Raw genomic sequence first — 24,083 nt, 5'->3', positions numbered from 1 at the left:
CTCATGTTGCTGGGTGAATCGGGGAGACCCTGGGCCCTGGGGCCTTGACCCAGTCAGACCTGAAGGAGTCACCAAAAGTTCTTGGTCTTGTCACAAGAATGAATCCAAGGACAGACATGCAACACAGAGGTCGAGTGACACAAGTGGGAAAGTTTATTAAAGCGAAAAGTACACTCTTGAGATTTGAGAGCAGGCTAGCAAGGGGGGGGGGGGTGGAGAGAGAGACAGAGAGAGGGAGAGAGTGCCTTCTAGAGGTGGGGTTTGGGTTTCTATCTTTTATTTACAGTTGTGAACTAGGGGGCAGAATATTTATCACTTGGGGCAAGAAGCAGGGTTTCCCGTTTTTTCTTCCTAATTTGGTCAAGGATTTCCTGTTATGGTATCTGCCCTCTTGGGCCTGTTGCTTTGATGGGGCTTCCTGTGGAGTGCTGCCTGGACAGGCCTCTGACCTTCGCACAGCCGGCCACAGCTTCTTGGTTGCTGGCCTCCAGGTATCCTGTCAGAGGTTAAGTAACTTCCTATTCTAACACTCACAGGGTTAAGATAGTTTGTTAGCATTCCAACAACATATTCTCTCTCTCTCTCCTTAAAAACATATACAGGGTGTAAGAAGGAAAATCGTCTTGTGTTGTGAAAACATTTCAGATCCTCTCATTTGTATGGGATCTATTTTTCCATAGAGGGATTTAAACACACTACTTCATCTACTTTTGAATGAGTCTGTTGTTAATGGTTTAGTTTCTTTGGGGACTATTTCTTGTAAGCCTGATAAGGCATCTTTTTTTTTTTTTTAATTTTTAAAAAATTTATTCTTGAGAGAGAGAGAGAGGGACAGAGCACGAGCGGGGGAGGGGCAGAGCAAGAGAGGGACACAGAATCCTAAGCAGGCTTCAGGATCTCCGCTGTCACCGGGATCCCGATGAGGGGCTCGAACTCACAAGCCGTGAGATCATGACGTGAGCCAAAGTCGGGCGCCCAAACGACTGAGCCGCTCAGGTGTCCTTGATAAGACATCGTTATATTGTATATAGTTGTCAAAGGACAGAATTTTAAGTGAGTAAATCTGAAGCTCTAATTGGCTTTTGTAAGTGATTCAAGAATTGGGCAATGTCCATTCTAGCAAGTCAAGGGGAACTCTGAGGTCTTTTACAAAAAAAAAAAAAAATATCTATCTATCTATCTATCTATCTCGAAGGTTTTTATAGGCAGGAGGGTGGGGCGACAAGTTATTAGCAAAAGAAAAGAAAGGATTGCTCCAGATAAGGTCACCCTCCCTTAGGGGCAAGGGCGGGGTTTCTTACCCTAATTGGTGCAGACTGGAAAATTCCTGACTGACTGGTTAAGACTAAATTTCAGGGAGAGGTTTAAACTGCAATTAGGATTTAAGCCCCAGTTTGGTGACTTGGCCCAGCATAAGTGACTCCACCTTGGACCTGTCCCTTTCTTTTTCTTTCTTTCTTTCTTTCTTTCTTTCTTTCTTTCTTTCTTTCTTTCTTTCTTCTTTTGATGTATGTTGATTTTTTCTTTTTTTTTCCTTTTCTCTCTTTTTTTTTTTTTTTTTTGAAATTTTACATCCAAATTAGTTAGCATATAGTGCAGTAATGATTTCAGGAGTAGAATTCAGTGATTCATCCCCCACATATAACAACAAGTGTCCTCCTTAATGTCCCTTGCCCATATAGCCCATCCCCCACCCACAACCCCTCCAGCAATCCTCAGTTTGTTCTCTATATTTAAGAGTCTCTTATGTCTTGTCCCCCTCCCTGTTTTTATATTATTTTTGCTTACCTTCCCTACTGTTCATCTGTTTTGTATCTTAAAGTCCTCATATGAGTGAGGTCACATATTTGTCTTTCTCTGACCAATTTCGCTTAGCATAATACCCTCCAGTTCCATCCACGTAGTTGCAAATGGCAAGACTTTGTTCTTTTTGATTGCCGAGTAATACTCCATTGTATATACATGCCACATCTTCTTTATTCATTCATCCGTGGATGCATTTGGGCTCTTTCCATACTTTGGCTATTGTTGATAGTGCTGCTATAAACATTGGAGTGCATGTGCCCCTTCAAAATAGCAAACCTGTATCCCTTGGATAAATACCTAGTAGTGTAATTGCTGGGTCTTAGGGTAGTTCTATTTTTAATTTTTTGAGGAGCCTCCATACTGTTTTCCAGAGTGGCTGCACTGGTTTGCATTCCCACCAGCAGTGCAAAAATGTTCCTCTTTCTCCTCATCCTCCCCAGCATCTGTCCTTGCCCGAGTTGTTAATTTTAGCCATTCTGAAAGGCATGATGTGATAGCTCATTGTGGTTTTGATTTGTATTTCCCTGGTGATGAGTGATGTTAAGCATCTTTTCATGCGTCTGTTAGCCATCTGGATGTCTTCTTTAGAAAAGTGTCTATTCATGTCTTTTGCCCATTTCTTCACTGGATTATTTGTTTTTGGGTTTGTCGTTTTCTTTTTAACATAGTTTGATTAGTGTAATAACAACCATGTCACCCAGTTCCTCCCCAAAAATATTACAACAAATTAAATCAAAATACATGCCCATTACTTAGAAATGAAATCTTGCTACAATCCCTCTAATGTAAAAACCAGCGTTTTCTTGCCCTACTCTCAATTCCTCACAGGCAGCCACTTTCAAGTGTCTTTTGTTTCGGGTTTGTTTGTTTGTTTGTTTGTTTTTTAGGGCCTTTTCATTGCGCAATAACTTTTGATTGACAGAGAGTTGGGAAGATACTACAGAAAGTTACTATATATCCAGGGGTGCCTGGATGGCTCAGCCGTTAAGACAGTTACTATATATCCTTCACCCAGCTTCCCCTAATGTTAAGATTTTTACATAACCATGGTGCAGTTATCAAACCCAAGAAACTGACATTGGTACAATACAGTTAAGTGAACTATAGAGTTTATTCAGATTTCATGTTTTTCCACTAATTTTTTTTTCCAGAAGCCAATCCAGGATACCATGTTGCATTTGGTTATCATATCTTCCCTGATGTGGAAAATGTTGGGGTTCAGAGCCAATGGTCAAGAAAAAAATCCTTGAACCATCTTTGGCGCAAAAAGGTGGTTTTATTACAGTATGGGGACAGGACCCGTGGGCAGAAAGCTGTCCTGGGGTAGTGACAGGTGACTGATTATGTAAGTTCAAGTTGGGAGGGGATTAGGGATAGCAGAAGTCTCTAAGGAATGTTGGAAACAAGGTTTCTAGGACCTTGAGGGGGCTAGCTATTTTTAGGAAAAGGTCATTTATTACTGTTTAGTAAAAAAAAAACCTCAGTCGTGAGACCCTTCGGATGCATATCTGGGGGCCATATGCCTGGAGGATGATTGCCAACATGTATCTTGGGGGGCAGCGAAAATGAAGTTTCCAAAAGAATTTTTGTATGTTAGACAGGATCCTGTGGGGTTGGGCTAAGGTCGCCTTTTGCCCCTAGCAAAGTGTCAACTTCAAGGCAGCTGAACTCCCAGAGGAAGGTCACTCTGCCGGTCTCAAGGCCTTATCAATGGGCTGTAGGTAGTAAGGACATTTAATTTTTTCTTTTGCCTTTGTTTTGTACATCATTCCCGACAATCTGTGACAGTTTCCCAACCTTGTGTTTCATGACCTTGACATTTCCAAGAGCACTGGTCAGTATTCGGCAGATTGTCCCTCGATTTGGGTTTATGTGATGTGCTTTCATGATTAGACTGAGGTTTTTAAGAAGTGCCCATCTCCATGAATTCGATCTGTGGGACTCTGACCTTGATCACATGGTTAAGGTTACACTTTGTTTTTTTACATGTCTCTCTTGTGAATGCATTGCCATCGGCTTTAGCGTAGACACCTTCTGTTCTAAGCGCGGTGTCTGACATAGTGTGAATGCTCATCTGAAACTGCCTTGGTGAGAAGCAAGGGAAAGGGTAGTCCAAGTTCAAGATCAGCCTGTGCAAAGGCACCTAAATTGGATCGGTGCTGCTCAAGCTTTTGGATGCATGTGCATCACGTGGAGACCTTACGAACTTTGGATTTGGTGGGTCTGAGGTGGTGGCCTGCGACCTGCATTTCTAATAAGCCCCTAGGTATTCACCTAAGCCTCCCACCAGCTCAGTGTACTTACTATACTGCTAGCAGCTTCCTGAGGTCACGGTCTGGTCTAGTAAATAACAAAAAAATGCAGTCTGGCAAAGTTTCACCAATTTCACCAATTGACCTAAAGATCCTTCCAATCTCACACCTGTGAACCTCACACATTCAGCTTGACAGCTCGTCCCTCTTCCCCAAAGGGCAACAAGGTTTTTTTTCATAGCCACTTCCTCCTCCATCAGAAAGCATCTTATCTGTGACCTTCAGGAAAAAGGAGCTCTCGAAACACCCAACTCCACGAGTTTACCTTTCCTCTGTATTACTTTCCCAGATTTTTTCTGTTGATTTATTTTCCTGGGTTTTGGTGACACAGCAAACCTACTGAATTAGAGTTGGTGGTGGTTTTAGCGCAAGCAGGTAGTCGGGTTTCAACCCCATGTCTGGACGCCAGCAAGGGAGGAGTCAGGGTCAGCTATGGGGAAAGTCAGATACCTGTCCTGGCAACATTCCAAAACTAAAGCCGGAAGAAAGCCGGATCAAATCAGACAGGCCCAAGGCAAAGAAGGCCTGCAACCCTGCTCCCAAAGAAATCCCCTCCCCAAATAATATTCCACCGCCTGGTAAACAACTGTCGATGAAACATAGAGACCCAAACCCTGGGCCCTGCTCTTCCTTGAGCGGGCTGCTCTCACATCTGGAGAGTGCACTCTCTCTCCCTTTAATGATCTCTTTTCTAGCACTACTCAACTAGTGTCTGGTCTGTTCTTGAATTTTTCTCTTGGGAGGAGCCTAAGAGCCTGCGATGACATCCCAGGGAGGGGCTGCGCGGAGTCCTCAGGGCCAAGGGGTCTCCCCAGTCCACCCCGCGACAGATGAACTGCCTGCCCTAATATGCTTGGCACATAGGAAGGGCTCAATATATTGTTGTTAGATAAAGGAGTGGATAAATAGGTACCAAGAGGACGGAGTCTAAGGCAGAAACACTTTTTTTTTCAGTTAGGGATAGATCTTAGTGTCAATTGTTTCCTGATTTGCTAGACCAGTCTCCTGCCTGTAACAGAAAAAAATTGATTGTTTCATATTTACAATGAAGCATAAGATTCATATGTAGACACTCAGGACAAAGAGGTGTGGATTAATCAATACTCCCTTCTCCATGAATTCAATTCTATTTGTTGGTGGGAAAAAAAAGTAAAAGCAACAATTTGTCAGAAGTGGGATTCGAACCCACGCCTCCAGGGGAGACTGCGACCTGAACGCAGCGCCTTAGACCGCTCGGCCATCCTGACTTCATGTTGGTGGTTGTTTTATTTTCCTTTAGTAGTATTCTACAGTACTGTATCATGACGTTAACATACATCAAAGCTGTATTTATTGTTTTATATAAAATTAGAACTCTCCATGGGGTCCTTGTCAAAGCACGGAAAATAAAACTGTCTCCGACTCCTCTTTCCTACTTCACCATCCTAAACGGTAAGGATCCATTTTAACTTTCGCCCTTTTGAGCCCTCCAATCATTCCTCTAGCGCGGCGGAATCTCGCCAGGGTGGGCCCCTTGCCGGCCGGTCTCCTTCAGACCCTCCGTCCCAAATCGTCGGTACCGAATCCCACGCCCCGCGGATCCAGCGCTGGGACGAGCCCAGTGGCAGAGCTGGGAGCGCGGACGAGAGCAGGGAGCGGGAAAAATCCCTGGGCCGAGCGAGGCGTTTACTTTCCTGCTGGGCTCCGCGCTGCCCCGGCCTCCAGTCCCTGTCCGTAGCCGGAGGATCGGCTAGGAGTAAGGCCAAGGTCCATTCTCGTTAAGGGAAAGCTCCACGCACTTCAGAATCGTGGAACACCGTGGTCCGAGGAGCCACGGCCTCCATTTGCCTTATATAGAAAATTCCCAGAACTTACGAATGTCAGCGTTGGTGGTATAGTGGTGAGCATAGCTGCCTTCCAAGCAGTTGACCCGGGTTCGATTCCCGGCCAACGCAACTCTTTTTCCTCTTCCCGAGGAAAGCCACGCGGGATGCTTTTTTTTTTTTTTTTTTTTTTTTTTTTTAAAAAGCCTAAACCCAAACTAGGAACCGCGGGCACTGCCTTCTCTCCCGCACTCATCTGTCGCTGCGGAGCCCCTTCTCCTCCCAGCCGCGTTTGGGTCCAGTGTCCGACTCGGAAGGCTTTCTTTCCTGTCTGCAGCTCCTCCCCGCCTTTCTTTCCCCGCTGCCACCTCTGGAGGGACCTGCGCGACGCCGGGTGCCAGGTACCGAGTGCCGAGCACCGGGAGCCGGGTCTCCGGAGGGCCCTGCGTGCAGGTGCGCGAGGTCCGTGCGGCTGCCCTGCGAGTGCGTCGGGAGAACTGCGCTTGCAGGTACGACAGTAAACTAAATAATTAGCAGAAGTCAATAAATGGACACCCAGCTCAGCCACTGAAGAAAGTCTAAGTACGCTGGGAGCAACTTGGGCATATGAATCCCCTTTTTCAACTGTAAACGTTATGAAATCTAAGTACGCATCCAGTTTTTCCGATGAAAATTTAACGCCCGAGTGTGCAACCTGCTGTCTGTTGAGTGTCCAATACATACTGGTTTGAAGACAAAGTATGAAAAAATTCTAATATCTTCATATTGGTTACACGTCCAAACAATATTTTGGAGATCTTGGGCTAAATGAGATGTGGTATTAAAAGCCACCCGTTTCTTAATTTTTAATGTGGCTGCAAGAAAATGTAGATTACATGTAGGGCATTCGGCATGCGTCGCTTGCGACGCGCCAGTCGAGGCAGGAAAAAAGGCACAGCGTGGCCAGCAGCCAGTAAAGTTTCACGGAAGAAATTGTCCTGGCAAGTTAGAAGTAAGTTTGTAAACAATGACTTGGGATCACGCTTCGCGGTTTTCCTCGTTAGTATAGTGGTGAGTATCCCCGCCTGTCACGCGGGAGACCGGGGTTCGATTCCCCGACGGGGAGACGACGGAACTCCTTTTTTTTTTTTTTTCCCTCCCTCCCATCCCACTTCCTTGTTTCTACACTCTCTCTTACTGGAGAAATAGAAGTTTTTCCTAAATGATTTCAGATTCTCTCCAAAAGTATGCTCGTCACATGCGAATTTCGTGGATGATGGGCAAGAGTACGGGTCTTGCGTTTCTTTTGACCCTGCTTCTTCCCTCTGGAAGCGAGTTTCCACCTGATCTACCACTGAAAGAGGCTTGCCACTGGGTGCAACTTTCTCCCATCCGCGTAATTTCGGGCTGCCCGCTGGAGGAGAATCCCGGGATCCAGGCTGTGCCTTGAGCTCTGTATTCCAAATGTCCACTCTCCACCTTGCGGTCTCCCGCACCCAGGACTCAGGAGGCGCTCCTGCTTGCTTCCTCCCGGGCTTGTTGCTAGTCAGCTGTGGCCGGCCAGCTTTCTCAAGTGCACACTCTTTGCGCCGCCTTACTACGACCAACTTGTGCCCACAGAAGGGAGCACTGGCCTCGGAATCAGAACACCTGCTCTTTTGTCACTAAGAAGCTGTGTGCTTCTGCGCAAGTCATTTATCTCGGGGCTTCGGTTTCTTCATCTGTAACGTGAAGGAGCCAAGCTACAGTTTCTGAGACCCTTTGCGGCTCTACAGTCCTTTGATGTAGTGCCGTGAGGAGCACCTGGGGCACAGTATGTGTTCATTTTTAGAAAAGACAACCTTTTTCCTGCGTATAAGAGTAATATATAGTCCTTCTAGAAAATATGGGAAATAAGCAAACCGCAAAAGAATAAGAGGCACCCATATTTCCATCACCCAGGAAATCCCCATTGTTAATGTTTTGCTGTGTGCTTAGCTCTTTGGCATTTTTTAAATGCCAAGTTGGAATCACGGTGTGCGTACTGGTTTTTAACCTACTTGAGTGTTACTTAAAAACCTGAGTATTTCTATATTCATTGAATGTTAGTCTAAAACGTTACTTTAATGGCTTCGTTGTGCTATATTAAATGGCCACATTATAGCTTCTTGAACGAATCTCCTAATTTTGAACATTTCTGTTGCGGCACTTTTTCTCTCTTCTGCTGGAGGAGCTCTTGGAATCTCTGCCTCATACTCTTTTCACCCTCCAGCTATTATTTTCACCATGGCCTCCCTGAAATCTGTGCTAGGTAGACACTTGGTTGGAGGGTAAGCCAGAGATAGGAGAGCTTCATTTGCAGATTTGGTTTTCCGGAATCAGGCTATCTCTTCTCTGAGATTTGCTCCTTCAATATCCAGCCAGTCTAGCAGCCTTCAACTTTGCCTCAATGCATGAGGTATAAGACTGGTTTTCTGCCTGAATTTATGTGCCCGAGTCTCATTTCCTGGAGAGTGCCCTCAGAACGAGGATCCTGCCCTTATGATTCCTCCTTCCATAGCTTGAATCCTCTTTTCTTTTTTTTTTTTATTTTTAAATTGTATTTATATCCAAGTTAGTTACCATATACAATGTTCTTTATTTTCTATCTCCTTTGATCGCTTTCCAGTGCCTTATAGATTTTTTTTAAATTTGTCTAGAGTTTATAATTATTATGGGCACAGTGGTTAGTACCACACAAACTCCCCCACCAGTATGGAAAGGAATTACTTTTTAATTGTATTCATAGCGTTTTTGAACAGAAGTTTCTAATTTTTATGGAGACAAACACTTTCCCTGGTAGTTTCTTAACTTTTTTCATAAGTAGAAAACTCTTACCCACCCCAATATCAGATCAGTTTTTAGCTTTATTTTCTTAAGTGTTTCCTTTTGCTTTTTTGGTATTATCCCTTTAATTCTTTTTGAAACCATTTTGAGATGTAACATGGGTAAGTATAACTCTATTCCCATCCCTCCACCTGGTGGTTCTCCATTCAATTCATTGCATAGCCCACCCCTCAACCACTGATTTGAAATCACATCATTGATGGGTACTACCTCGTCCATCCCTCTCAAAGAAGACAATACAAAAACTCTGGGACACACTTGACTCCAGTCCCAGCTTGGGTCCATGAGCTAAACGTGAAACCAGAAGATATCAAGCTTCCTCCCGGATACTGTGAATGACTGGGTGTCAATGGCTTACAGTCCCTTAGGCTGCTGTCCCTTGTTGTCTCTTCTTGCTCACGTTTTTGATATTTGGCTACGTGAGTGGTGCCCCGGTCTGATTTCCAAGACAGTTTTGACTCCATCTTGGATTATGAGCTGTTTGTCACGAACCGAGTAGATTGCATGCTTTCTCTTAGGTATCGTGGATCAACGGGATGGTATAAACTTTTCTCTGTTCCACTGTTGGGATCTTTTCCACAGGAATTTGGGAAGAGTCCAACACAGGGACCTGGAACCCCTCCCTCCTCCCGCACCCGGGTTGTCTTTTAAGAACAAAAAGCTGCACAGATCCTTGGTGGCAAGGTATATATTATCACAATATACCCACAACTGTAGCCCAAGACTACATAGTTCTTTAGATCATTTCATCCCCTCAGTATCTAATAGTCCCGCATCAGAGGTGGAGGTGGAAGCGTTATCTGCTTTTGTTTTAATTTGGAGTTGGTTTTATTTTATTTTTGCTTTTCAGTTTATTCACTGTAGTGGATATGTCCCCTGGTTTGCTCAGCACCCAGTCCCGTACCATTCTGGTTTGCTTTCCTGTGCTATTGAGGCTGGGAAGCTAAAAACTACATTTCCTAGATTCCTTTGCAGCAGGGGTTCTGGTTATGATTTACATTCCACCAACCAGATGTACTTTAGTGAGATCTGATTTGTAACTGAGTTACATGGGAGAGACACGGGGATACAATTTGGGTGGTGTAAATAGTGGCCAATGCAGCCCGTGTTCTGGAGCCAGAGACTGGAGACTGGGGAAGCTTTTTAATTTGTTTTATAGCAGGTTTTGCTGGGTAGTGTGGTAGCCCGATATACAGAATAGTTTGGGGAGCTATTCCTGGAAGTTAGCCTAGAGTCTGTTTCTTCAGGACTCTGTATTTCAGGAGGATTCTGTATTTCAACTATTCCCTACTAGTCCTTGACTGCACGTATAGATCTGTGTGTTTACGCGTCTCATAAAACCAATTTCTAGGCAACGTAAGTTGTCGTGCAAATCCTATTTAACCTTTCAAATCGTCTCCAGATTGTTTGATTTTTAATAATTGTTGGTTTTGTTTGATACAGCTGTCACTGGCTAAATGATGCCTCTATCTGAACCCTGCTTTACCTGCGTCAAATTCCCCCACTTTCTGTCCAATACATTGATAGTCATGCAGTGACTTGTGTAAGCTGAAAATTTTTTCCTAAAATTAGGATGCTGAATCCTTTGACATCTTCTGTTAAACTAACAGCAATCGTGATAAGTTTTTTTTTTTTTTCCGGCCTTTGAAATACTGTCTGAGGGTTGTTTAGATCTGTTTTCTCTATCACACAATAGTCACTTATTGGAATGGTATGTGTCATCAGGCTGGATGAGGCAACTAACGGGATTGTGAGGTACATGGGCTCTGTTGTGCTTCCCGTGTTTGAACTTGGCTCCCCTTCTCTCAGTTTCCTCATATGTAAAAGGGGGTAATGATGACGATTATAATTCTCAGATGAGTTAATAAGTGTTTAGAATGGTGTCTGGCAATGAGCAAGCATTAATTATCTTCTTTATTACTAAAACAATTACCCGCGGTGGGAGGATGTTTGGGGTTTGAAAAACAAACCAACCTGTTCCATGAAATGAAGGTGAACCACAATACAGATGGGGGAAAGGGGCACCTGCCCCTCCGTCACCTGTTAGCCCCCAATTTCCCCTATGTTCCAGTCTGCGTCCCAGTCTCCATCCTATCACAGGACGGCCAGCAGAGGCCACAACATGTGGCTGATACTTTGTGTGACGCGTTACCGCCTGCCCGTTCTCTCTGTTATTTCCTGACTCTCGGTACCAAGTTTGGGTGGAGGCTGTGGTTCCCACAAGTGGCCACAGGCAAGGGTGACTACTGAGTAGTAATGAGTGGTAGCAGACAGCCACAGTGTCGGGGAGCCAAACTGACACTGGGCCTTTGTTAACTGGACCAGGGTTCGGGTGGCCCTGTCCTGGGACAGGACAGTCCTATCACCAGGACTTGCGGTAGGCTGGCTTAAATTGGACCCGTAGGTTGGGAGGCATTGAGCTGCCTCTTGACAGTGCTCATGTAGAATTCTTTAGAGTTGGCCAGCAGTGACATGGGGACTGGCTTTCTGGTGTCTAGGGACAGCCAAAGCAGAACCCAGACGACGATTCTTTCTGAGGGGGAGTTAAGGGGTATGGCACTGACCGATCAGAATGTTACCGTCTATACATTTCCCTCCTTGTCACAGGATTAACTGTCTTCCAAAAGTTTTCTGTTGTCGTCGTCATTGTTGTTTTTCTAGCAGATTTAATGACCCGCAGATCCCGTGCAATACGTATGCTAAGCATTGAAGGTCGGTATAGCGTTCCTTTTCCCTGGTGCACATGTAAAACCCTGAACAGTCAACAGTTTGGGCATGTTATATATTTGTTACTACTCCATCCAATCTAAGCATTTTTCTTTTCTTTAATTTTTTTTAATGTTTATTTATTTCTGAGACAGAGAGAGACAGAACATGAATGGGGGAGGGGAGAGAGAGAGGGAGACACAGAATCCGAAGCAGGCTCCAGGCTCCGAGCTGTCGGCACAGAGCTGGACGCAGGGCTTGAACTCATAAACCATGAGGTCATGACCTGAGCTGAAGTCAGTGGTTCAACGGACTGAGCCACCCAGGCGACCGGATCTAAGCATTTTTCAATTTCCACTCAATTTCTCTTTGATCCATGAATTATTTTAAAAGCATACGTTTGAAAATTTTCCACATATATGAGGGTTTGAAAAGGTTTTTTTTTTTTTTTGTAGTTGCTTTCTAAGTTAAATCCCGTTATGTTCAGAGAATGTGTTCTAAATAGTGCCAATTCCATGAAGCCATGTTTTATGACTTCATAAAGTGAATTTTTGCAAATGTTTGAGAAGACTATGTAGCCAAAAATTATTGGTTGCAAAGTTCTAATTATATATATTTAATTTTTTTTTTAATGTTTACTGATTTTTGAGAGAGAGAGACAGCACGAGTGGGAGAAGGGCAGAGAGAGAGGGAGACACAGAATCCAAAGCAGGCTCCAGGCTCTGAACTGTCAGCACAGAGCCCAATGCAGGGCTCGGGCCCACGGGCAGCAAGATCATGACCTGAGCGGAAGCCGGAGGCCCAACTAACTGAGCCACTCAGGCGCCCCTAAATATATATATTTTAAACCAAGCTTATTAATTGTGTTCATATGCTTAATTTTTTTTTCTCTGCTTGACCTATTGAATGCCGAGAATAGTAAGTTAAATTCTCTCACTGTAGAATTTGAAGAGTCAACTATAGATGAATTTGTCAGTTTTCTCTCAGAGGTCTAATAATTCTTGCTTCTATGTTTTAACATCATCTTATTAGATACACATGTATTTAGAATTGTTATATGTTTATCATAGTTTAATCTTGAATCATCATGTGGCGACATCTTTATCCCTTATGATGCATTATTTCTTAAACTTTATTTTGTCTGGTATTACTTAGCTATGTGCCAACTTTCTTTTAGACTGTTCCTGTCATATCTTTTTCCATTCTTTTCCATTCAGTCTTTCTGTGTTTTTTTTTTTTTCTGTTTTAATGCCATTCTTCTAAAACAGAAAAAAATATATTTTAAAAAAATCCACTCTCACTGGCAAATTTTCTCCGTTTATATTTATTGTGATTACTGATATATTTGGACTTATTTCATCATCCCATTTTGTACTTTCTTTTTATTTTTATCTTTTTAATGTTTATTTACTTTTGAGAGAGACAGAGACAGAATGCGAGTGGGGTGGGGCAGATAGAGAGGGAGGCACATAGTCTGAGGCAGGCTCCAGGCGCTGAGCTGTCAGCACAGAGCCTGATGCGGGGCTCGAACTCACGAGGTGTGAGATCACGACCTGATCCGAAGTCAGTCACTCAACCGACTGAGCCACCCAGACACCCCTGTACTTTCTTTTTTAATAACTCAGTTTTTCTTGTTTTTTTTTTTTTTTTTTGCCTTCTTTTAGATTGTTGTCTTGTACTTGCAAAGCGAAACATGGGAAATGTATGCATGTTTAGAATAAACTGGAAAGTAATTTTTAATTTCTTCTGCCAATCCAATAAACAGGTGAAGGTGAGAGTAGCGGTTCCCAAACTTGGACTTTGCAGATAAGTAGAATTTCCCCTAAAATGTTGGTGACCAATATAGAGTTGCCAACTTTTTATTTTGCCGAATTAGGAAATTAATAAAAACAACTGCAGACACTGCTTTGTAAAAAACAAAGAACATTTTAAAACAAACTTAAAAGTGTAAAAAAAGGTCATCTCAATATAGAGTTCTTTTGGCAAACTTCTCTGAGATACACACACACACACACACACACACACACACACACATAATTTGGGCCTATATGGATATTGTGTATTCTCATTCTCTGAAGAGCATTGGACACCGACCTGCACCCACACTGGAATCCACTGAGTAGGGCGCAGAGGTGTAGAAGGAAGAGAAGGTTCTGGGCGGAGAGTGGGGACTTGGCACCACAGAGAAGGGCTGCCTGTGGGTGCCTGGGTGCGTCAGAGGTGTGGTTTGGTAGAGGGGTTCGGGGGGCGGGGGGGGGGCGGCCACGGGCGGAGGTGATGTGACTCAGGAAGCCTGTGGCTGCGAAATGACCCAAGAACAAGAGAGAAGCTTCCCTCCAGGCTGCAGAGAAGAGGCCGGGCACTGACCAGGATCCCTGTGCTGGTGATGTTGGATGAGGGGTCTCTGCCCTCGGATATTTAGATCTGGATTTGCCAGTGTGAGAGTCTTTAAATAACAGGCAGTTACAAACTCTGTGTTCTGTCCCGGTGCCTAATGCACCAGTAGAAACCTTTCAAAAACAGCTGGGCTTGGAGATTAGTCTTGTTCTACTGGGCTTCCTTGCTTAGACGTTACATTTCGCCGGGCGTGATTGGACACGTTATACGGTATTTTAAACATTCACAATAGCAAGCTGATTGTGAGTTACCACTCGCCCAGGCACGAGTGCATAAATCGTCTAGATCAGCAGGAAAGTCGACTGTACCTCCCGGAGCAAAGCCGAGTGAACTCGCGAGCGCACAGAGAGACTTCGTTCTGGACTCCCCAAGGAGCTGGGCTGCTGCGGCTTCTCAGCATCATCTGGGTGCACACCGAGGCCTGTCCCAGGTCTAGGCAGGTGCCTCCGCAGCGCGGGGGAAAGGCCTGCTTGGCTGGGGCCACCCGGCGCGCCGGAAGGGGACCGCCCCGCGGGTTCCCACACCAGCCCTGAGCACCGCTTCGGGGCGAAGCAGAAAGCGCGGCCGAGTTTTTTCCTTCGGTGAACTGGGTTGGCAGAGGCCCCGGCTTCCGCCTGTCTCTGTGGCGCAATCGGTTAGCGCGTTCGGCTGTTAACCGAAAGGTTGGTGGTTCGAGCCCACCCAGGGACGGGGCCTGACTGTTTTGAACCGCGGGCGTGGGTGTTCTTCCCGGAAGCCGCGGGGCATCCTCAGCGTGGCCAGGTTCTCGCTCGCCCCTCGTCCGTCGCCCCCGTGGCCTGGGTTTCCTGGCAGGAGGTCCGCCTGGGCAGGGTTGCGGTCAGGAGTGAGAATTTTAGCCGCTTGACTTCAGTGCTACGAAAACTGCCTCGTGAAATTGTTCTAAAAATGTTTGGCGACCAAAGGAAGCCAGCACTGGTAATCCGAAGGTGAGTTCGTTACCAAACCTGTGCCTGCCTCGCCTTTGACCTTGTGTTGCCTAACTCATCAAACGGGCTTGTCCGGAGCCTGGGCCCCTAGTCATGCCGCGTCCGACTGGTTGCCAGTTTTTGGAGAGTCTGCTTTCTAAATATCTTTCAAATAGGCACCTGCGTCCCCAGCCTCGCTGCCACTTACTTCCTCACTATCTAGTCCCCCACCCCCCAGCCCCACCGCCCCTTGAGTTACTGCAACAACTACCTAGGTTTCTAGGCGGTTTCCTGTCTTCAACTCCCCTCTCCCTTCCTTGCACGGAGCTGCCTGAGAGGCTTCCTAAAACTCGTTCTGCCTGAAATCCCTCCACGGCTGGCTGGGGGCCCGGAGGCGCTCTCCTCTGCTTGGAAGGCCGTGCCTTTGATGATCTGGCCCCTGAACTCCCTCTTCTCCCTCACTGGCTCTTTACACTGGAAAAGAGCCGAGCCACCTTCTTGAACCCTAATCTGGCTTTGGAATCTTTGCCCACGGATCTTCAGCGAACTCCTCCTTCACCACCACAAGAACACTGCAGCCTTTTCTCCACTCTCTCCTCAAGGCTTTTTCTCCCTAGAATGGAGACTCCTCCCGGGACTGACCCTGTGCTCTACATCTCTGTCTTCAGCACTGGGACTCAAGCTGGGCATATTGTAGGCCCTAAATAGATGTGAAGTGGATGTCCAGGGTTTCCCAGTGCACCTGCCTTATGTCTGAAGCTCATCCGATATTCATACATCAAGCTTGAATCGTCTTGACCTATAGCTCATAAGTTGACCTATAGCTCATAACTCAGTTATGAGCTATGGCGTATGGCTCATAACAATTAGGCTGCCCCTATACCTCTGTCCAGGCCCCTGGCTCCTTCCCAGGGGTGCCTTCTCCTGCCCAGCACCTGCTCTGGAACTACATCTAACTTTTCCCCCTCCCCTACTCCCATCCCACACCACCTATAAAAGTCTCCTGTGCCCGTTGCCTCAGCAGGACTGGTGAATTCGCCACTGGCTGATTCACATGAGCTGCGGTGACATGATTTAGTTACCCCACACTAATCCCTGGTAGAATGTCGGACAACAGGAGGGAAAATGGGTTTTTATTATCAGGACTTCTTACCACGGTTTTTCCATCTTCTGGCTGAGAGTAGCACGCAAAATCTTGTAAAATGCTTTATTGGAATCAAGAAATGTGCTTAAAGCTTGTACAAAGAAATAAGATCGCTAAGCTTTCTTCCACAAGCAATGCTGGTGACCCCACCCTTACTCATTGTCACTGACAGGCGGAGGGATTTCCAACTGTCCTAGCTTAACTCAGCAGACCTGAGTGCATAGAGTATCGCTTAGCCAAGGTTTGTTTGGTGAGTGATGTAAACAAAACTGCACCTGAATTAGATACTGAAGCAGAAAGCTGGTTCGCTGTTCCCTGCCTCTCCTCTCTCTGACTGTGGCTTATCCTGGCCAAGTGTCCTGCCTCCTGAGCAGCTGTAGTGGACTCTTTCCTGCCATGTTTTCTCCGTTCAGACCCGAGATAGCTCTGTTCACTGAGCTCAATCTGGGACAGCCATGCTGCCTTCCTTCCTGCGGACGTAGGGATTGTTCTGTGCTTTCTTTTCCAACACCCTCCAATCCCCAACCTCCTTCCAGGACCATCTTCGACTCATGACATCAAGAGGGTCCATCATTATATTCTCACAGATATATAATTCTGGCATGGGCCCCCCTGAAAAACTCGATTCTATACCACCCCTGTGGTCTTTCTGCCACCCACACCACGGCTCATATCCTAGGAAGACAGGGGTCTTCTCTGATCTGTCCTGGACTGCCGTGCTCTTTCTCAGTCACCCGCTTCACTGGTTCTGCCATCTCCCCTAGACCCTCCACAGCCCCCACGATCTGTCTGGAAGGAGTTTTAGTGTGCCTCACAACAAATGTAGACCATCAGCCAGCTGGCCCTCGGCCATAATTCTCTTACCTACATATTCGGTTATTTAAGAACAACGTTCGCATGTTGGGTCACCATCCAGATTCTGCATTGTCGCATTGCTCGGCCAGGGCAGTCGTGCAGAGAGAGCATCTGTGTGGCTCTGAGACTTCAGTTCTGAGGGATGTGGCTACTCACTGGGGCATCACTGTGGGCACCTGAAGGTCGCCAGCCCTGCCTTCCCAGCGGAGACCGAGAGAAAATGGAGTGGGGTGAGGGACCCTCAGCCTGGACGCTGCCCCCAGAGCTGCCTGTTGGGGGCGACGAGGTTGTGAATCCAGAGAGAGGTTCGGGGGTGCCGATTTTATTGCCCTGTTTGTCCTACAGGCCCTGGCTCCACGTGACTTTGCCGTCCTTCCACTCCTTCACGGAGCTCTGAAGGTCTCTCTGCACAGCCACATGCAGCCCTGTGTCCACTACAAATAGGAGTGCTGTCACCAGGAAGAAAGCGATTTGGTACCAATGTGGAAGGAACGTTGAAGTGGAGGGAACTGGCGGACCTAACGGGAGAAGCACAGGGATAAGAAAGATGACAGTTGTTAAGGCAGAAGTTTGGTGTCTGTCCAATTATTTCATTTCGTCCAGTGGTTAACTACATAGGCTTTGAATCTTGGGAATGATCCTGGAGAAAAGTTCATTATTCCCACTCCCTGCACCACCACCACCACCCCCGGGGCCCCCCCCCCCCCCCGGCTCCTTTTCCCCTCAGTCTCTGCATCTGTAAAGTAGACTCCAAACTAGCTAGTGATCTCCTAATGTTGTTGTCAAGAGTCACTGGGTGCTTGTGAGGAAGCACCTGGCACAGTGTCCAACACACCGGAAGTTGCCCAATCAATGTCAACTCGTCCTTGTTACAGAAGGGGAACTTGACATTCAGCGAGACTAAGTGGCTTGCCCACTGTCACACGATGAATGAGCCACAAAACCAGAACCCCGTCTCTAGGCCCTCTCCGGGAGGGGGTGAGAGGCTCCCACCAGATGGGCTCGTGGCTAAGCCTTGGGCTTGGAGAGGACAGGAAGGCAGGTCAAGATGGCCAGCATCATGTGCACACATACCCTTGCGGGCATGGTTTGACTGGCGTCAGTGAGGACAGGTGCATTTATGGGGAAGGAAACGCGGTTTCTGTTCCTGCCGTCACGTTGCAGAGTGAATGACGCCCCTCAGCACCCCTCGGAAAGAAGCCTCGGCAATAATCAGGACGCAAAGCAAAAAGCGTAGGATCCTCTGAACTCGTCTTCCCAGGGTGAACGCGGACCCCACGCACAGGGGGCTCTGGGCCCTCTTAGGGCTGCACAGCCTCACCTTGAACCGTGATGTTCACAGCCTCTGATGACTCATTTTTATTCCCGATAAGCCCCCTGCAGAAGTAGGAGCCACTGTGTTTGCTCGTTGCTTTTGGAATGTAGAAGTCGGAATTCTTATGAAAAAACATCTTGCCCCTTCCGTCCTGGAAATATTGAACCTTCTGTACCATCCTGTTCTTCCAGCTGTGGCACCTCAGCTGGATGGTGTCTCCCTCCTGGAACACCCAGCGGGGGGCCTGAAGCAGCAGCCAGCCTGAAAGACACGGAGACCACAGGCCCCGGAGGCCTCAGCCATGAGAGCAAACACCTTCCCAAGGAGACACCACCCAGATCCTGGGACGTCATGGAGAGCCAGACTGGGAGCTATCCCCGCAGAGTTCCCTTTGGGAAAAAGGCCACTGGGCCCCGCAGGAGAACCCAAGTCGCACCAAGACGTTTTGTCCAATGGGAAAGAGAGACGCACACGTCAAACCGTCAAACCGTAAGGTTAGAGCTGAGGGACTTAAGTGATGAGGTAGGTGAGGAGCTATCCACAGGGTCCTTAAGGCCTGTGCTGGGGTTTGCTACGGCAGCTGATAAGCAGCCACCGTAGGTTCTAGATCAAAGAGTAAACGTTGCACTTGAACGTGATGATTTGCCCCATCCAAGGAAAGGTAGATTTCAGAAAGGATAGATAATTATAGGAATATTCGAAGACTCCTGCCAGTCAGGAGTGAGGTCACTGGATGGCCACGGGAGTTGCTACAGAAATTCTGAAGGAGAACTCAAAATAAAAGTCAAGGAAGGGAGGGGCGCCTGGGTGGCTCAGTTGGTTAAGTGTCCAACTCTCTCTCTCTCTCTCTTTTTTAATGTTTATTTATTTTTGAGAGAGAGAGAGAGAGCATGAACAGGGGAGGGGCAGAAAGAGAGGGAGACAAAGAATCTGAAGCAGGCTCCAGGCCTCAACACAGAGCCCGATGAGGGGCTCGAACTCATGAACTGTGAGATCATGACCTGGGCTGAAGTAGGACGTTGAACCGACTGAGCCACCCAGGCGCCCCATTAAGTGCCCAGCTCTTGACTTCGGCTCGGATCATGGCTCAGGATTTGTGGGATCGAGCCCTACCTATATCAGGCTCTGCACTGACAGCATGGACCCCACTTAGGATTCGTTCTCTCCCTCTCTCTCTCTCTGCCCCTGCCCCGCTCACACGCGCACCTGCACGCACGTGACTTCTCTTTCTCTCTCAAAATAAATAAACTTAAAAAAATTAAAATAAAAGCTCAAATAGCTTTAAAAAAAAAGTCAAGGAAGGGAGAGAGGGGCATGAATGGCAGTGCTCATGGTAACTGCTACTTTCTGAAGGGCCCCAGGGCCCTCATCACTGAGCACAGCCTGCTCGAGAGAAAGTTCGCATATCACCAGGATGCTTGTTCTCACAACTCTGTCGCCAAGTAACCAGATTTCACACGGAGAGAACACGACAGTCACCGCCAGGCGGTTGACCTGAATAATGGAAAACGACATTGCAGATAAATTTTAAAATGACATAAGGAAACAGTCACGAGAGAATGCGAAGTGAAAAAGACAGACTACAAAAAGCACAGAAGCACAGAAAGAAGGAAAAGAAAGAAAATGTGCTGAAATATCAACAGGGGTTTCCTCTGAGGGATGGGACTATGGTTATTTTCGTTTCTTTGACATAGTTTTGAGATTGAACCCAAAAGACTTTTGTAATAAGAACAGGACAATAAAACTCCCTATAATTTAAAAAAAAAAAAAAAAAGAGTCTGCTGCCTTACGCTACCCAAAATTGGTAGAACACAAAAATTCTCTGCTTGGGAGATTTGCCAAACAGAAAGTAACTTTAATTACTTATCAAGAGATATTTATCAAAAGACGATGTACCCATATATCCATTTACTTTTTCAGTGAAAAGATACATCATTATTATCATAAGATTATGGTTATAAGAATATGTACGTATATATGTGTGTGTATCTAATTGTGTGCAGAGAGAGAGAGAGAGAAAGAGAGAGACTGGTGATCTCCAAAAAAGTAAAGAGGACTTCTCAGAGGAGGAGGTAAGTGGAGTAATAACAATCAATGATAATCAAGAGTTGGCCCGGTGAAGTTAATGCTCATAGTCTCATTTTCATATGGTCCTCATTGACAGGCCTTTTTTTTATGTTTATTTATCTTTGACAGAGACACAGAGTGTGAGTGGGGGAGGGGCAGAGAGAGAGGGAGAGAGAGGGGAGGGGCGGAGAGAGGGAGAGAGAGGGGCAGAGAGAGAGAGAGAGCTGAAGCAGCTCCAGGCTCTGAGCTGTCAGCACAGAGGCCGACACAGGGCTCGAACGCACGAACTCTGTGTGGGATCATGACCTGAGCTGAAGTCAGACGCCCAACCAACTGAGCCACCCAGGTGCCCCTCGTTGACGGGCCTTCTGAAGCCAGTTTCTAGATCAAGGTTCAAGGCAAATTTATAATTCTCAGCCTTGATTTTTCTCTTACGTCCTGTTGATAATTCCCCCTTTTATTTGGTCTATGGAGGCCATCTCTCACCTCATTAGTAAGAGACATGCCTCCTTGTAATTCTGTAGTGTGACGACCATGTCAGCTGCGTGACAGGCAGGGGCTAAGGAACCACAAAGATCAGCTCCAGGGGCACCTGGGTGGTTCGGTCGGTTGAGCGTCTGACTTTGACTCAGGTCATGATCTCACGGTTCGTGGGTTTGAGCCCCACATCGGGCTCTGTGCCGACAGCTCAGAGCCTGGAACCTGCCTCAGATTCTGTGTCTCCCTCTCTCTGCCCCTCCCCGGCTCGTGCTCTGTCTCTGTCTCAAAAGTAAATAACCATTAAAAAATTAAAAACAAAATCAGTTCCAGAGGCCCCGTTCCATGAAACGCTTTGCGAGCCCACCTCCGTCAGGCCCTCCTTCCCCCCTCCAGCCTTGTTCCATCCACACACGGTGGGCAACTGAGCCTTGGAAGTAGTCAGGCTTGCAAGGCGACACTGCAGGCACCAGGCTAGGTAGTGTGATTCCAGGGCCACCAGGACAGATCCCTGGGAAATACCTCCCCTCACCTGCTTCCGATGCCTGGATTCTGTAAACAACACACAAAGACTTTCATGCCATGCTCAGTGTACATGTATCTCCACTAGGTGATTTGCACTGAAGAGTGAGTGAGAGAGGGGGCCCTGATGGGGGGTGGAAGGGGCTAGATATGACCCTAGGCGGTTAGGAAGGTTAGGAGGAGAGCTTAGGGCGCGGTGTGTCTGAGAGTCAGAAGGATATGGAGCTCACAGAAAAACAGATTCGTCACTTTATTCAGTAAATATTATCGAGCGCCGGTGTCAGGTGCCCGCCTTCGGAGGACACCGTGGGTACCGGGCGCGTCCTACGTGAGCCGGAGCGGCTGGGACCGCGTCCCGCAGCGGTCCGTCCCGTACCCATGACCCTCCAGGTTTTGACATTTTGCCGGAGGCCCGCTTATGGTTAGAACCACAACTCTGATATCATTCAGGGGGACCACAGATGCTCTCATCTCAGTTGTAACCCTCAAGAATGACATCTTCTGGCTCTCCCCGAGTCGTTCAGCGTCTCGCCTTTCACCCTTTGTTGGAGATTTCCTCCTTTCCCTTCCCCTACTCACCAGCGTGCACTTCAAGCTGCACCGGGTCGCTGGCTTCGGAGAGGCCCGTCTGGCACTTATACTCGCCACTGTCTTCACTTCTGGCAGCTTCGATGGAGTAGCTGGGGGCCCGATGGGGGATGACGCTCTCGTTGTGCCACCACTGTGCGGAATTGTCCCCAGGGGGGTAGGCCCCCTGGCACCTCAGAATCACACTGTCCGAAACGAGCACCCTGTTCCATTCAGGTTCTAGGACCACCATGGCCTTCGAGAGGTCTGCTGAGGAGCCAGAAGAGGAGAAGGTGGGTCAGGGCAAGGAGCAGGCCCTACGCTGGCACTCCCCGGGGACGCTCGGAGCCAGAGCGAGTCCATTGCAAACCCACCGTTGGCGACTCAGCCTTGGAGCATCTTGGCTTCAGGGCGCTTAGTCCCATTTCTGGCCTCTCCTTATCTTGAGGAAAAGTAGCCACAGAAGCCTAGCGCCAAGCCCCACTGCGTGGGGGAAGTGCCCCTGACAACCCTCAACAGCTTCCCAGGCAGAAGGCATTTCCCAACACCCTGTGGCCATTACACGCCATATATGTGCCTCGCTTGATCAATCCAAGGGCACAAAGCCAACTCACCAGCTCGCGTGCCAGCAGAAACTGCAAGACAAAAGAGGGAACCAAATACTGAGCAGGGGCAGAGAGCAGGGCGGCCGGAGCGGGTGTAGATTCCCTAGCCCGTCCCTTTCCTGAGAGTCCAGCGTTGCCAGGAATCAAGGCGTATACGTGGCCAGCTGTCCCGCTGCCCGCCCTCTGTTCTCCCGCGTCTGTGCCCCCTGCTCTCCTCTCCGGCCAAGTCCCTGTCTTCAACACCATGTCCTTACTCCTTAGTCCCTAGTCAAACTCCCAAAATAAGGGCACAGCCTGAATTTCCCTGAATCAAGCCATAGAAACAACCTCAACCCGTGTCCCCCCCCCCAAAAGGGTGGAAATTAAAAGTCTTAGCCCAGAATGTCAGAATGGAAGAGACAGAAATTAAAGAGCATCTATCTGGTCCACAGTCTTCATCTTACGGATAGGGAAGCTGAGACCCCGCAGGGTGAGGGCACAGGGACCTCACATTCCCCCTCTACTTCCTGGTTATGCCCACCTCAGAGGGCTCCCATGTCTAGCCCCCAAATGTTTGTCCTGGGAACTAAATCTAGTGCTAGAGATGGGGTAAGGGGTCCTATCCCTTGGGAGGGCTCCCTTCCCTGACCTGAGAAGTGGGATCTGCTGAACCCAGGGCGTCCTGAGCTTCTCCATCAGCCAGAGTGGCCCTGACTTACCCAGAAGGTGACTCTGACTTACCCAGAAGGAGCAGGGCTGTCGGGGACAGCAGCCGCCACATGCTGCCACGGTAGAATGAACAAGTCACTGCAGATGCACTGGGCTCTGAAGGGACGGAGCTGACTCAAAGAGAGGAAGTAAACAGTCTTTCCCCCCCCCCCCCCACACCCCCAGTTCATTACTCTCTAGGTTCCTTTTCCCGGAAAGTCATCTGATTTCTGAATCTGAATTCTGACCAGTGAGCCCCAAGATAGGGCAGGAGGAGGAGGAGAAGAGCCTGGAAGAGGAGCTGAGGGAGGCTCCCCCTTTGGTCCGCATAGGTCTGCAGCTAAGCGTCTAGTGACACAGGGTCTGTCCGAACGCGCCCCGGTAAACCTCAAGGTTTTCCCCCCACCTGGTAGGTTTGGATCTACTCGGTGCCAAGAACAAGATATCGTGACCCTGGGGATGAGACTCAAGAGGGAGGGCATTCATTGAGGGATCTGGTGCTCTACTTCGGACCTTGTCACTCTCCTGCCTGGCCCAGACCTGCCTCCAGCCAGCCTGGACCTGCCTGCATACGGGAAGCAGTCATTTAAACCGTCAGACCCCTAGAAGTGTGTCCGTCCCCCCAGCGGTCTCTCCACTGATGTATTTTTCAAAATTCAAAAAGCATGTGCCTTGGGGTCTGTAATGCGCTTCTTAGGGTGAATGTGACCATGAGATTCACACCTTCTGTTAAAGGAAACCCGGGCAGTGAGACAAAAACGGGGCCCTGGGATGCCGCTGATTGGTTGAAGGGAAGGCAGGAAAGGGGGACGGGTCGGGAAAGCAGCGAGGAGAGGAGGCCGGGAGCTGTTTACCTTCAATCCACCGTTACCATACCAGGGGTGGGCTGAGTCACAGCAGCTCGGGTGAGCTTAGCCCGTCAGGGACCCTCTGGGCTGCTCTGTGAAGCCTGTAGCCACCGTCCCGGGGCTCCTGACTGGAAAAGGTGGAGGCGCTGTGGCCAGGAAGTCGTGAGATTGCTGACCTGTTCTGCTTTCCCGAGCGCGCCCCA

General features: G+C 47.9%; 1 protein-coding gene and 4 non-coding genes across 8 annotated transcripts; 3 read left to right on the top strand and 2 right to left on the bottom strand.

Annotated features, from left to right (window-relative positions):
- Window positions 1-5,282: 5,282 nt before the first annotated feature.
- TRNAL-CAG (transfer RNA leucine (anticodon CAG)) lies at window positions 5,283-5,365 on the bottom strand. The gene has a single exon. It is a non-coding gene; the product is annotated as a tRNA-Leu (tRNA).
- A 615-nt stretch (window positions 5,366-5,980) lies between these two features.
- Window positions 5,981-6,052, top strand: TRNAG-UCC (transfer RNA glycine (anticodon UCC)). Its single transcript has one exon. It is a non-coding gene; the product is annotated as a tRNA-Gly (tRNA).
- Window positions 6,053-6,953: 901 nt separating this feature from the next.
- On the top strand, window positions 6,954-7,025 carry TRNAD-GUC (transfer RNA aspartic acid (anticodon GUC)). The gene has a single exon. It is a non-coding gene; the product is annotated as a tRNA-Asp (tRNA).
- Window positions 7,026-14,483: 7,458 nt separating this feature from the next.
- On the top strand, window positions 14,484-14,557 carry TRNAN-GUU (transfer RNA asparagine (anticodon GUU)). Its single transcript has one exon. It is a non-coding gene; the product is annotated as a tRNA-Asn (tRNA).
- Window positions 14,558-15,985: 1,428 nt separating this feature from the next.
- Window positions 15,986-23,177, bottom strand: LOC121020853 (low affinity immunoglobulin gamma Fc region receptor III-like). 4 transcript variants are annotated; one of them, XM_040460930.1, is made up of 5 exons: window positions 23,066-23,177; window positions 22,355-22,375; window positions 21,753-22,010; window positions 18,114-18,368; window positions 15,986-17,310 (listed from the first exon to the last, which is right to left on the bottom strand). In XM_040460930.1, exons 1-5 carry the CDS (start codon window positions 23,103-23,105, stop codon window positions 17,132-17,134), a joined length of 753 nt encoding a protein of 250 aa, XP_040316864.1. In that variant the 5' UTR covers window positions 23,106-23,177; the 3' UTR covers window positions 15,986-17,131. The 4 variants fall into 4 exon arrangements, with proteins under 4 accessions (XP_040316864.1, XP_040316865.1, XP_040316866.1 ...); XM_040460931.1 differs by having other exon boundaries at window positions 21,753-22,007; window positions 23,066-23,161; XM_040460932.1 differs by lacking the exons at window positions 22,355-22,375; window positions 23,066-23,177 and adding an exon at window positions 22,115-22,310.
- Window positions 23,178-24,083: the final 906 nt, after the last annotated feature.

The sequence above is a fragment of the Herpailurus yagouaroundi genome, unplaced genomic scaffold (genome assembly GCF_014898765.1).
Source record: "Herpailurus yagouaroundi ecotype Mexico unplaced genomic scaffold, PumYag 253, whole genome shotgun sequence".
NCBI classification, from domain to species: Eukaryota; Metazoa; Chordata; class Mammalia; order Carnivora; family Felidae; genus Herpailurus; species Herpailurus yagouaroundi.
This window is presented reverse-complemented; position numbering and strand designations above follow the sequence as displayed.